Source organism: Dendrobates tinctorius, unplaced genomic scaffold, assembly GCF_039654945.1.
Source record: "Dendrobates tinctorius isolate UK_male_01 unplaced genomic scaffold, ASM3965494v1 ptg000024l, whole genome shotgun sequence".
In the NCBI taxonomy this organism is placed as follows: Eukaryota; Metazoa; Chordata; class Amphibia; order Anura; family Dendrobatidae; genus Dendrobates; species Dendrobates tinctorius.
In genome coordinates, this window is record NW_027361692.1 from 18,050,657 (window position 1) to 18,065,436 (window position 14,780).

Sequence of the window (14,780 nt, forward strand, 5' to 3'; positions counted from 1 at the left end):
GTTAAAGGGAAGCATCGGAAGGGAGGGGGCTCCCTCCGTGCTTCCCTGAGCCCCCCACAGCAGCGCAATGTGCAGCGCTGCTGCGGGGGGCTCCATCCCTGCAGGTCCCCGGATCCAAGATGGCGACGGGGACCTTCGGGGGCCTGCAGGGAGCTGGCATCCTCAGTGCCTGCAAAGCGCAGGCACGAGGAAGCCTTGTGCAGTGCCTGTGACAGATCGCTGATCTGTCACAGTGATCTGTGATGTGACAGATATGTCCCCCCTGGGACAATGTAATAAAGTTAAAAAAAAAAGGGTAAAAATTATTTTAAAAAAATCGCTGAATAAATTAAAAAAAAATATTCCCAAATAAATTCATTTTTTGGAAATAAAAAAAAGAACAATAAAAGTACACATATTTAGTATTGCTGCGTCCGTAATGACCCGCCCTATAAAACTGTCCCATTAGTTAACATCTTTAGCGAACCCCTTAAAAAATAAAAATAAAAAACGAAGCAAAAAATAATGATTTATTTTCATACCGCCAAACAAAAAGTGCAATAATGTGCGACCAAAAATACGCATATAAATATCCGTGGTACTGCTGAAAACGTCATCGTGTCCCACAAAAAACGAGCTGCCATACAGCATCATCAGCAAAAAAATAAAAAAGTTATAGCTCGCAGAATAAAGTGATGCAAAAATAATTATTTTTTATATAAAATTGTTTTCATTGCATAAAAGCGCCAAAACATAAAAAAAGACCTAAGTGAGGTATCACTGTAACCGTACTGACCCAAAAAATAAAATCGCTTTATCAATTTTACCGCACGCAGAACGGTGTAAACGCACCCCCCAAAAGAAATTCATGAAACGCTGGTTTTTGTTCATTCTAATTCCCAAAAATCGGAATAAAAAGCGATCAAAAGATGTCATGTGCCCGAAAATGATACCAATAAAAACGTCAACTCGTCCCGCAAAAAATAAGACCTCACATGACTCGGTGGGTCAAAATATGGAAAAATTATAGCTTTCAATATGTGGTGATGCAAAAACTATTTTTACAATAAAAAGCATCTTTTAGCGTGTGACAGCTGCCAAACATAAAAACCACCATAAATAGTAAATTAAACCCCCCGTTATCACCCCCTTAGTTAGGGAAAAATACTAAAATTAAAAGAAAATGTATTTATTTCCATTTTCCCATTAGGGTTAGGGTTAGGGCTAGGGTTAGGATTAGGGCTAGGGTTAGGGGTAGAGTTAGGGCTGAGATTAGGGTTAGGGGTGTGTTGGGGTTAGGGTTGGAGTTATAATTGGGGGGTTTCCACTGTTTGGGCACATCAGGTGCTCTCCAAATGCAACATGGCGTCTGATCTCAATTCCAGCCAATTCTGCGTTGAAAAAGTCAAATGGTGCTCCTTCCCTTCCAAGCTCTGCCGTGCGCCCAAACAGTGGTTTACCCCCACATATGGGGTAGCAGCCAACTCAGGACAAATTGCAAAACAACTTTTGGGGTCCATTTTCTCCTGTTACCCTTAGGATAATAAAAACTTGGGGGCAAAAATATCATTTTTGTGGAAAAAAATGATTTTTTTATTTTCACGCCCGGGTGTCATATACTTCTGTGAAGCACTTGGGGGTTCAAAGTGCTCACCACACATGTAGATAAGTTCCGTGGGGGGTCTAGTTTCCAAAATGGGGTCACTTGTGGGGAGTTTTAATAGTTTAGGTACATCAGGGGCTCTCCAAACGCACATGACACCCGCAGACCATTCCATCAAAGTCTGCATTCCAAAACATCACTACTTCCCTCCTGAGCCCCGACGTGTGCCCATACAGTAGCTTTCTCCCACATATGAGGTATCAGCGTACTCAGGGCAAATTGGACAACAACTTTTGGGGTCCAATTTCTCCTGTTACCCTTGGGAAAATAAAAAAATGGGGACTAAAAGATCACGTTTGTTGAAAAAATACGATTTTTTTATTTTCACACCCGGTCGTTATAAACTTCTGTGAAGCCCTTGGGTGTTCAAAGTGCTCACCACACATCTAGATAAGTTCCTTGGGGGTCTAGTTTCCAAAATGGGGTCATTTGTGGGGGGTTTCCACTGTTTTGGTACATCAGGGGTTTTCCAATTGCGACATGGTGTCCAATCTCAATTCCAGCCAAAAAAGTCAAAAGGCGCTGCTTCCCTTCTGAGCTCTACCATGTGCCCAAATAGTTGTTTACACTCACATATGGGGTATCAGCGTACTCAGGACAAATTGTACAATGACTTTTAGGGTCCTGTTACCCATGGGAAAATAAAAATTGGGGGTGAAAAGATCATTTTTGTGGAAAAAATATGATTTTGTAATTGTACCGCTGTACGTTATAAACTTCTGTGAAGCCCTTGTGGGTTCAAAGTTCTCACCACACATCTAGATAAGTTCCTTGGGGGTCTAGTTTCCAAAATGGGGTCACTTGTGGGGGGTTTCCACTGTTAAGGTACATCAGAGGCTCTCCAAGCGTGACATAGCGTCCGATCTGAATTCCAGCCAATTTTGCATTGAAAAAGTCAAACTGCGCTCCTTCCCTTCTAAGCTCTGCCATGCGCCGAAACAGTGGTCACCCGCCCCCACATATCAGGTAACAGCGTACTCAGGACAAACTGCACAATAACTTTTGCAGTCCAATTTCTCCTGTTACCCTTGGTAAAATAAAAAAAATTGAACCCGAAGTATTTTTTTTGTGAAAAAAAGTTAAATTTTTAAATATTCAAAAAAATTACTGTGACACACCTGAAGGGTTAATAAACTTCTTGAATGTGGTTTTGAGCACCTTAAGGGGTGCAGTTTTTAGAATGGTGTCACTTTTGGGTATTTTCTATCATATAGACACCTCAAAGTGGCTTCAAATGTGATGTGGTCCGTAAAAATAAAATGGTGTTGCAAAAATGAGAAATCGCTGGTCAACTTTTAACCCTTATAACTTCCTAAGAAAAAAAAATTTTGGTTCCAAAATTGTGCTGATGTAAAGTAAACATGTGGGAAATGTTATTTATTAAGTTTTCTGTGTGCCGTATCTCTTGTGAAATTTTCAAAATTTTCGCCAAATTTCCATTTTTTTCACAAATAAACGTAAGTTATTTGAATGAAATTTTACCACTATCATGAAGTATAATACGTCACGACAAAACAGTGTCAGAATCACCGGGATCCATGGAAGAGTTTCAGAGTTATTACCTCATAAAGGGACAGTGGTCAGAATTGTAAAAATTGGCCCGGGAGTTAACGTGCAAACCACCCTTGGTGGTGAAGGGGTTAAAAGCTGTCTACAAATATCCCAAGGGCTGTCACATTGTAGAAGGATCATCTTTATTCTCATTTGCACAAGGAAAGACTAGAAGCATTAGGATGAAACTGAATGGGAGCAGACACAGATTAGATATTAGAAAAAACTTTTTTACAGTGAGGGAGATCAATGAGTGGAACAGGCTGCCACGAGAGGTGGTGAGTTCTCCTTCAATAGAAGTCTTCAAACAGAGGGTGGACAGACATTTGTTTGGGATGATTTAGTGAATCCTGCTTTGAGCAGGGAGTTGGACCAGATGACCCAGGAGGTCCCTTTAAACTCTACCATTCTGATTCTACCTCCCTGTAAGTTCTTAGCTCCATCAGAAGAAACATCAAAACATAGAATAGTCTTGGATAACCCCTTTAAGGGAATCTGTCACCAGGTTTTTACTACCTCACCTTAGAGCAGCATAATGTAGGAAAAGGGACCAATTCCAAAAATGCATCACTTAGTTTACTATTATTTAGTAAATTATTTAGATGTAGCACGAAGCAGAGCTCAGAAAGCTGACTCCACCCATACCAGACTCTCTATGTAGCAGTGAGCAGCTTTTCAGAGGAGGTTGCGGGATCGGTCTAGCAGGCACGTGAGCAGCATTCCTGGCAGTGATAATGTTCTGGTGATAAAACCTTCATTGGCAGAAAACAGAACACAGTCTAATATGTGACACATTGCTGAATTCAGTGTTTCAACCCAAACCTTATGCTGTCCTCAGATTATAGCAAAAACCTGCTGACAGATTCTCTTTAACCCATTCACACCCGGGCCATTTTCCATTTTTTCATTTTCATTTTTCGCTTTCCTTCTTCCCAGAGCCATAACATTATTATTTTTCCATCAATATGGCCATGTGAGAGCTTGTTTCCTGCAGGACGAGTTTTACTTTTGAACGACACCATTGGTTTTACCATATAATGTACTGGAAAAAAATTTAAAGTGCGGTAATATTGCAAAAAAAGTGCAATTCTGCAATTTTTTTTACCATGTTCGCTAAATTCTAAAACTGACCTGCCATTATTATTCTCTAGGTCATTACAAATTCACAGATACCAAACATGCATAAATTATTTGTTATTTAAGCGGTGAAAAAAACCCAAAGTTTGTTAAAGAAAAAAATGGCGCCATTTTCCAATACTCGTAGTGTCTTCATTTTTCGGGATCTTGGGCTGGGTGAGGCTTATTATTTGCATGCCAAGATGACGCTTTTATTGATACCATTTTGGGGTACATACGATGTTTTGATCACCCATTGTTGCATTTTATTACAGTATTGTAGAGACCAAAAAACGTAATTCTGGCGTTTTGAATTTTTTTCTCTTTACACCGTTTACCAATCGGATTAATTCTTTTTATATTTTTAAAGATTGGGCATTTCTGAACGCAGTGATACCAAATATGTGTTTTTTAATTATTGTTTTATTTTGAATGGAGGTAAAAGGAGGGTGATTTGAACTTTCATATTTTTAAAATATTTTTTTAAATTTTTTTCACCTTTTACTTGCTTCAATAGGAGACTTGAAGCTGTGATAATCTGATTGCTTGTGCTACACATAGCATGGCTCCAGCCTTGCTATGTGTAGCAGAATTGATCATCTGCTTTGAGCACCGGCCACGGGGAGGCACTCATGGCAGATAGGCAATGATAACCATGATGGTATCCTGCAGACCCTGGGTCATCATGCCAACCCATCGGTGCCACACAGTCCCTGGGCAGAGCTAGTGACGCACTTCCAACGCGATGTAAACCAGCGGCCACTGGGGGGAAAAACCCACCAGCAGACTAACTAAACTTGTAGTAACACCAGCGGCCAACGGGGGCAAAAACCCACCAGCAGACTAACTAAACTTGTAGTAACACCAGAGGCCACCGGGGGCAAAAACTAATATTAACCCCTGATGGCCTGAAAGGAAAAAAGTTTATATAAGAGAATCCAGAATCTGACACAGATCCAAAAATTGATTGTGACAATACCCATTTAAGCGTTGTTTCATAAATGCTCACTATTTTTTTTCCCATGATCTTTGTAATTTGAAGTAGGTTACTCAGTGTGTCTTTATATATTTGTGTGTGCGGGTTACAAAGAAAGACAAAAAAGTATGAGCCTAATTCATCTAGACTGGCGTTTTGTATTCCAGTCTTAATGAAGACAATGCGTGAGTAAGATGCACCTAATTCATTAAGAGGCATGTGAATCTTACAACTGCTGTGTGCCTTCACCAGAAATGTTACTCCAGTAAGGGTACATTTCTGGCACACTTTAGTGACATGAATAAGGATAAGTTGGCCGAGTGGGCTTTGCCACGCTGTGTCCTGTCCTAGTTCTGCCCAGCTTTGCCAAAATGGGCTTGACTAGTGTACAAATGTCAAAAGTTTCAAAATGATTTTCAATTTTCCAACTTTTCAAGGTATTTTAAAACACTGTGATGAATTGGGCCTTTTGTTTTAGTTTTGAAACAGTAACTTTCCTCCCTTATTTGCATGCGCGTTAAAATTATGGATGAATAGGTGGCAATGTAAAAAATTCTAGAAATATAATTCAGGAAAAGGGATGGACTCCCTTCTTTAAATGAAGTAGTCCCCCTTGTTAAATAAAAAAACCTCCAGATACTTACCTCTATGACCAGCATGTGTATGTTGACGCGAGGGAGGATGGCGGCTGCTCCGTAATGGCCATCGACAATGGCCATAATAATGCCATGTGAATTCTGGCAGACGCGGCAATGACATAAATGGAATGCCAAGTATCCTATTTTTTGCCTTTACAAAGAGGACTACTTCATTTAAAAAAGGAGGAGTTGTTCAGGTAGTGTATTTAGTACATTATAATTGTATTTGTATCATTTCTGACTTTTGTGCTTGTTTATCCACGGAGGGCAACATGGATCTGTAATGGAAAATTTTGCTATTAGCAAATCTGTAAGTAAACTTTAAAAGAGTTTTAACCAAGATTGAAAGTTATTCCTTATCATTATTTGACCACCGGGACCTCATCAATCAAAATAGCAAAGCCTTGCAGAGCGCCATCGGAAAGCCGCAGAACTCTGTGCACCATAGATCCAGAAATAGTGGAGCGCTGTACTCGACTTTCTCCAGTGGTCCGATAGACAATGAATAGAGTAAATGTACATGCATGAAGCTTGCTCCATTCAGACAGGGATGTGCAGACCCATTATCTGGATCGGTAGGAATCCATTTTGGTCAGACCACCACCAACCAGTATGTTATCTTGCATATCTTTCAATCTTAGTAAAACACCTGGAATTGTCAATTCACAGATTGGAGAATTGCAAAAATCCATGCAAAAGCTACAGATATTTCTGCAACAATTGTGAATTTACCATAAGGTAAGTGAAATTTGCATGTCCGACATGTTTATGGGGTCTCCGTAAGCCCATCCATCAGATATTGTCTGTACAGATTTTTGGTGCCGTCATGGAAAAAAAAGTGAATCCACAGAAGAGCTGACGTTGTATCCATTGCACATCAATGGCAGAAATCCAAGGCTTACATTTCAGAAAACACAGGCCAGATTGTATTCTGACGTATGAACATAGCCCTAAAGTATGTCTTGTCTCCAGTCACCATGCGCCAGGAGTCAAACTGAGGACCTGATGTAATAATGCTGTGAAACAAGCTTATGGTTATTAGCATAACAGGGCTTTCCTTTATTTTTATACACTCATATTTTAATATGATCACTTGTGTACTTTACATCTCGCTGTCATGCACTGCCAAGCAATTTCCTTTTTGGATGGCTCAAACAGGAATGTAGTGAGCATGACACCACCGCCATGCTGGTCAGACACCACTTTGGCGTACGGACACTTTTGTGGCTGATGCCACTTTTGTGGCTGATGCCTAGAAGGCCTAATGTTCAAGCCTTTCCTTAGAATTTTGTAGGGTTTATGGGTTTAATTCCCATTTCAGAAGATTTATGAATACATTTGGAATATGTTACAACAATTTCTTTTATATGGTCACATCCAATAAAACTGATTTAGCAGAATTAACTTCATGTATTGTTCAACTTGGTTTCAGCATGTAAAATGAACCAATCATTCTGACACATAGTATAGCAAATGATGAAAAATCAGGTTTCACAGTTGTATTGTCTTTTCCATAAATGTCTAAAAACCTGAAAAGTATAAACAAAACAACAAAAAGAACAAGAAAACATACACTGCCGCGCTGACTAATGTTTGTTACAATGTTGCTGATGAGATTGACAAAATGGTGACCCGTCACTGGCCATCCACTGGAGTTCACTCCATTTGTTATTTAATAGAAATGGAAGTTAGGGCTGTTGGATGGCAATCTGGTGTCCAGGGCCTAGTGGTGGCTTCCTGCATTCATCATGTTCTCCTGCATGCATGTTCCACAGTAATGACAATAACGATTGAACACATATTTAGTTACTTTTCACTTGTTGTTGGCTTCCCAGGTTTAAAATCCTTTAGAAGCAGATATAGGCCAAAACTGTAAAATGAGGACCAGGCCTAATGATGTGATTGGGTTGTGGACAAGCATTATAGTAAGACCTGGTTATATAAGATCTAACAAGACAAAGTTACAACTTTACAGTTACTTTTACTAACTTTCACAGGTATGGACTCCTCTACTTCATCCACTAATTGTAGGCAAAAATTCTAAAGTTAAAGATTGATGGGAAAGAAAGAAAGAGAAAGGAAGAGAGAAAGAAAGAGAAAGGAAGAGAGAAAGAGAAAAAGAAAGAAAGAAAGAAAGAAAGAAAGAGAAAGAAAGAAAGAAAGAAAGAAAGAAAGAAAGAAAGAAAGAAAGAAAGAAAGAAGGGAGGGAGGAGAGAAAGAATAAAGGAAGAAAGGTAGAGAGATTGAATGAAAAGGTAAGACAAAAAGAAAAAAAAGAAGAAAGAAAGAAAGAAAGAAAGAAAGAAAGATACATTCTGCAAAATATCACCATACACCATGATCTTATAGGACGGATATGTACCTCCATAGTGCTGCGTAAACAACAGCAAGGGTGATCAAGGCCAAGCAGGAAAGACCACAGCCAATTATCAGGGTGACTGAAGGGGTGCCCGAATATTCCATGATCTGTAGATTGTAAACAGAGAAAGAAGTGAATTATTATGTCATAACGAATTATGACCTTTCCATAGACAGACAGATAGGTAGATAGATATGTATATACTGTATACACAGATATTAGGTCTGTTAATAACCCTGGTACATTTCTAGCACAGACACATACATGAAACCACAATGACAGCAATAAAACTTGATAAATCAGTGCAAGACTTTGCTGGTGATAAACTTTTTGTGATGGTGACTGGGTGTCATTAGTTTACTACGCTGGAAACTTTGCTCACATCCAAATCATTACAACCAATCCAACATCTCCTTACTGACAATCCCCTAAAGTGACTTTTCGAAGGACACATTTTAACGCAGTTAATCTCCTGTCAATGTAAAAGTCTAGAATCAGAAGTGTCAGGAAAGTAACACTAACTGGGCATTCACTGCCCTCTGCCTGCTCCCTGTGCCTACTCCTGCTGCCCTGTGCCTGCTCCTCCTGCCCTGTGCCTGCACCTGCTCATGCTGCCCTGTGCCTACTACCCTGTGCCTGCTGCCCTGTGCCTACTCCTGCTGCCCTGTGCCTGCTCCTGCTGCCCTGTGCCTGCTTCTGCTGCCCTGTACCTGCTCCTGCCCTGTGCCTACTCCTGCTTCCCTGTGCCTGCTCCTGCTGCCCTGTGCCTGCTTCTGCTGCCCTGTACCTGCTCCTGCCCTGTGCCTACTCCTGCTGCCCTGTGCCTGCTCCTGCTGCCCTGTGCCTGCTTCTGCTGCCCTGTACCTGCTCCTGCCCTGTGCCTACTCCTGCTGCCCTGTGCCTGCTCCTGCTGCCCTGTGCCTGCTCCTGCTGCCCTGTGCCTGCTTCTGCTGCCCTGTACCTGCTCCTGCCCCGTGCCTGCTCCTGCTGCCCTGTGCCAGCAGCTCCTGCTGTCCAGTGCCTGCTCCTGCCCTGTGCCTGCTCCTGCTGCCCTCTGCCTGCTGCCCTGTGCCTGCTCCTGCTGCCCTGTGCCTGCTGCCTGCTCCTGCTTGTCTCCTGTAGAGAAGGTCACTAAGCCTAGGACGACAACCCTGAGATGCCCAGTGCATCTCTGCAATCTATGAGGCAATCTCCATGCTATGGCCACTCTGCTATACAGGGTGCTGCTCCTGTGCTCTAGGAAATGCCTCCACTGCTTAGTGACCTGTGTGTGTCTTACAGATTAGGGGCTTCCTCTGAGACCTGCCCCATCCCCCCAGTGTGCAGCAGGAGTTCTGCCACAGTCCAGGATCAGGTCCGCTGCCATGACAGACAGCACAAGGCATGGACCTGCCATGACTGTCTGCAGGGTGGCATCTATGGAGGCTGCATCCATGCACGCTCACACATCCTTCCCAGCTGTTCCTCACAAGTCTTCCCTTTGTCACTTACTATTTCTCTCGGCTGCTGAGCCAAAATGGCGAAGGTAGAGAGACGATCACATAAGCATTTTGTATGGGATGCATCGGTGAGCACGGTCCTGCAGCCCTGGGTGGACCAGGTTCCCAGAGACTCGTTCCTGGGGAAGAAGAGAGAAAGGATGAGATGGAGGAGTCCTGGGCAGGCACTGACAGCCCACTGGGGACGAGAGACAGGGAGCAGCGGTTACTTCCAGCACTGGCCGATCACTGCATTCTCCGGCCGGAGGAGGCTCCAGTGCTGCAGGCTGCGGGCAGGGAGGGAGCTGTCCGACGCCGCGGTGGTGCTGATCGCCGCTTCAGCTCCGGCCAGCCTCCATCTCCTGTGCTGGAGCCGGGCTGCGCTGCCTCTCCCCTAGGTGGATGGAGCCCCTATAGTCTCATGGTTTCCCATGGAAAGCCTCGGCATTAATTAAGCAGCGCCTGTATGTGAGAGGTGCTGGAGAGGAGAGGGCTGGGGGAGGGGGAGGATTTCACCCTGGAAACCGGCAGCAGCGTCGGATTGCTCCACACTGCCTGCCTGCGCCTTACCTCTGAGGGGAGGGGGCTCAGAGGAAGGGGAGAAGGAGTTCAGATGCAGAGGAAAATGGAGGGGAGATGGGAAAGCAGAGCTTGCTGGAATCCTGGGGTGTAAGATGCTCATCACAGGCGCATGGCAAAGGGTTAAACGTCATTTGTTTGGATTCCCTGTGCTTCATTCTTCTATGCTCCCACCGGCCCTGGAGTAATATCTCAGGGCCAATGCATAGGCTGCCATGTCACTTTCTATTAACCCATTGTAGTCACTGATGGCTTCTGTCTGCACCAAGACCCTGCTTCCTGCGCCCCCCATCAGCCCCAGCTAGGAGGATCCAGGTCTGCAATGCCTCACTCCCTAACAATCACAGCTCTGTTTACACTCCTCTCATGACATCCATGGCGGCTCGGATCTCTGCCTTCATCCAGCACCCCCATCATCCCCCCTCCTACCCTCTGCATCTCCTGTGTGCTGCTCATATAGCAAAGCATTGCAGGGAAGAGGAGGATGCTGTGCCCCCTGGCGGCGGAGGGGTTAACACCTTGCAGTATTGTCTTCCCTACACAGCTAACAAAGTCTTTAACACTCAGCAGATCTCCTTCTGGGGGATCAATAGGAAATCAGCAAAGATTTATTTAAAAGATGAGAAAAAAAAGCAGAAATGTGCTGGCTGCCCTGAGCATAGAGTCAGATCCTGGCTGCATTGCTGTCAGCACTGGCTGCACTCTCTGGGATAGATATGCAGAGCATTCATGGGCATCCAATGGAATCCCCCCCAGAAATATATATATATATATAGGAATGCTAAAAGAATATCAAGGACTTCAAAAGTGACCTAAAGCTGCTAATAGGCTTGTGAAGCGCATTACACTGCAGCAGGACAATGCATGCATAATTGAGAGAGGGGGAGATTGCTTTCCTTTACACACTGTTGTGTTGGGGGGGTTTCAGGGTGACAGCTGTGAAACTACATGTGGACTGTGACTCCTGCAACCCAATGAGTGCTCTATACACATTACACAATGACCACTCTGGCCATGTTGGGTTTTGTATTCTCACCTGTATGTATGTTACACATGTATGTTACAGCATCTTGCACAGACTGCTAAGATCATCTATGATCCAGGAGCTTAAAGGGAATCTGACAGTAGGATCACCCCTCCTAACCCATCTATGTGGGCATGGAAGTCATAGAAAGATGAATAAAATGATACCTTGGTATTTGCGATCCGATGTCTTATTCAAGAGAAATCCACATATTTCTTAATATGTAACTGAACTGTTAAGGTTTATGGGCCAGACATAGATCTTCCTGAGAATCTGCCTCCAGAGATTATTTTAAACCAAAGGGGACGTTACCAGTATGAGACATGTAATGGCTGACAGTCTGTTCTGATCTATAGGTCTCACACTGGTAACACAGGGGATGTTATATAAAAATAAGCTTTGGAGGCAGACTCTCGGGGCGATCTATACCCCGCCCATGAATCTTAACAGCACATTTACATATTAAGAATAATGTAGAATAAGTTATCAGTTCAAAGATGTCAAGATATTATCGTATTCAACTTTCTATGACCTGCATGCCCATATAGACATGATAGGAGGGTGGATCCTACTGACAGATTTCATTTAAAGGCAGGGGTCACACTTCCGTGTGCAATGCGAGAAACTCGCGGGAGTCTCTCGCATCAATACCTGGCACTCGGGTCCGGAGTGTGTGGCTGCATGTATTTCTATGCAGCCGCGCACTCCAGTCCGAGCGTCGGCGGCAGTGCCAGGTATTGATGCTCAAGTTTCTCGCATTGCACACACAAGTGTGACCCCGGCAAAAGGGAAACTATCACATTAACCATAAAGTCTGATCTGCTAACAACTTGTTATCAAGCAGAAACAACTTAGCAGATAAATAGGTTGCTGGGAAAAATCAGTACATCCTGTTCCTGCTCAGTACAAGGCTAACAGTCAAGCGGGAGGTCTGCATCCATATCTGTATGGCCACTTATACAAGAGCACCATCTTGAACACTAAGCCCAAAATGAGCCGAGGTTTAAAAGAGCAAAATACAAGTTATGCTTCATTCAGATGTCTCTTTTTTTCATATAAGATAAAAATACAGACAATTTTGCATCAATGTCTGAATGTCCTTTATAAGCATCAGTGTGGCATCCATTTTTTTCATATGAAAAGGAAAAGTAAATTCCAAACTTCTGATACCCATTATACAGTAAAAACCAGACAGCACTCAGATGACACATGGATGGTCACCATGTGCTTTCAATTTTCTACATAGGCATTGCTTTGAATGCATTATTAGATCCAAGCCCTGAATCAATAAGGGGAATGTTTCTATTTTTTTTTACATGTCTGCATGGGCAAGAACAAGGTAGATGAAGTTTAATGTTGATAAAAGTAGAGTAATACACCTAGGCTAAAGTAATCATATTGCTGCATATACATTAGAGTGTTATCCGGGACTTTAGTAATTTTTAAGTATGGGGCTAAGAACTTACTAGCAGGCACCTTCCTGTTCTGCCCGGTGGCGGTCTCTGCTGGCTCAGGCAGTGACTCTCCTACTTCCTTTGATCTCACATCAACAGAGGAGCTTTTTCTCTTCCTATCTGCTATGTGGAAGAAGCACCACTGACGCGCTGATTGACAAATGAGAGTTAGGCAGTGGGGAGCCAGCTGTCAATCATCATGACGTCGGCAGTGGTGCCCCATCAACAGAGCAGAGCGAAAGAGCAGAAGCTGCTCTGTGGACATGATGTTCCCGGAAGCAGGAGAATCACTGGCAGGAGAGGTCCATGACCGCTCTGAGCTGACAGTGAACATCGCTGGGCAGAAATGCAGGTAAATAAGAAGGGGTTCTTTACAGATAGAGTAGTTAGACTGTGGAATGCTTTACAGCAAGAGGTTGTAATGGCAGATACTATGGCGGATACTATGACAGCATTTAAAAGAGGGCTCAATGCTTCTCTCACGAAAGGCATTGTGTGTTATTATCTAGCACTATCCATGAACTACTATTTTCAAAGATAGTCAAAGTTTAGGGATTATTCCACTGGATATTACCTTTGTAGCTAGTATTTAAAACATTTTGTACTTTTGAATGTGTAGAGCACATTTTTATTGCTCAAATGGAACAAAACAATTATAGATAGTCTGTTTTCCTCAAATCGCTAAGTAAAACACTTATCCATGTGTGTGGGGGACTTAGCCCCTTTAAAAAAAAATCATACCTGTGAGTGCTGTAAGAGCTCAATCAGCAACTCTGCACAGACAATGCAACTGTGCTCACATAGTGTCATTGCTGACTCTCAATGTTGATGCACTGTACACAGTACAGTACTGAGAGGCAATAGCCAGTTATGAGAGCTTTTCTGCTACTTTTGCCCTAAAAAATTCAACATTTTACTGTTGCATCACTTTCCTGTTTTATACAGTTCAACTACCTTTTCTCGTAGATCCGTTGACAATTCTTTTGCTTTCCCCATGACTCACAATCCACAAACGTCAGTGGCTGGATGAAAGATGCAATAGTATGTCCGGATCCCAGAAACTCACTCAGCTTTTTTGCACACACTGATTACAAGTAAACAGGTCACAGGCAAGGATGTTACCTTTAGTACCTTTAAGGGCAGCACGGTGGCTCAGTGGTTAGCGCTGCAGCCTTGCAGCGCTGGAGTCCTGGGTTCGAATCCCACCAAGGACAACATCTGCAAGGAGTTTGTATGTTCTCCCCATGCTTGCGTGGGTTTCCTCCGGGTACTCCGGTTTCCTCCCACATTCCAAAGACATACTGCTAGGGAATTTAGATTGTGAGCCCCATCGGGGACAGTGATGATAATGTGTGCAAAACTGTGAAGCGCTGCGGAATATGTTAGCGCTATATAAAAATAAAGATTATTATTAAAAATAAAGATTATTATAGTAGCCATTCACACCTTTTTGTGTCAACTTCTGTGCATGTTATCAGACTAAAATCACCAGGGTATGTGAACTTTTGATCAGGGTCATTTGGATGTTTTGGGTTTTCATTATGAATTAAAAAGAGAAAACACAGTAGGTTGACAATAAATGGCTTCACCCAACCACTAAGCATGAGTGGAGAAAAATTTTGGTGTTATCATTCATATTCTCTGAAAAAAATGCCAAGAAAGCAAAAATTCTACTGGGGTATGTAAACTTTTGAGCACAACTGTATGTGAATTTGTGGAATTAAATTAATTTTTACAATGCCCATCATAAAATTAAAACCCTTGTTGCTTATCTCCCAGAGTGGTGCTGTTCCAGAGAAGTCAATGCTTCGATTTCTGACAGTCACATGACATTATTATGTCACTTGACCACTGCAACCAATATGTAGCTGCTGATTGGCTATAGCTTTCCAGTAATCCATCAGAGTGGAAGTTTTCTGATCAGCTGCAGCTTCACTATTCTGTCACAGTGGACTTATCTCTG

The 14,780-nt window shown here is 42.8% G+C and overlaps 1 protein-coding gene across 6 annotated transcripts in view; it reads right to left on the bottom strand.

Annotated features, from left to right (window-relative positions):
- ADGRB3 (adhesion G protein-coupled receptor B3) overlaps nucleotides 1–14,780 on the bottom strand; it is a 1,461,501-nt gene that overhangs the window by 251,019 nt on the left and 1,195,702 nt on the right. For all 6 annotated transcript variants that reach the window (XM_073569395.1, XM_073569396.1, XM_073569393.1 and 3 more), the window contains 2 exons: nucleotides 9,774–9,900; nucleotides 8,286–8,389 (listed from right to left, as the gene is read on the bottom strand). In XM_073569395.1, coding sequence (XP_073425496.1) covers nucleotides 8,286–8,389; nucleotides 9,774–9,900 — 231 coding nt within the window. The remainder of the gene's footprint in view (nucleotides 1–8,285; nucleotides 8,390–9,773; nucleotides 9,901–14,780) is intronic.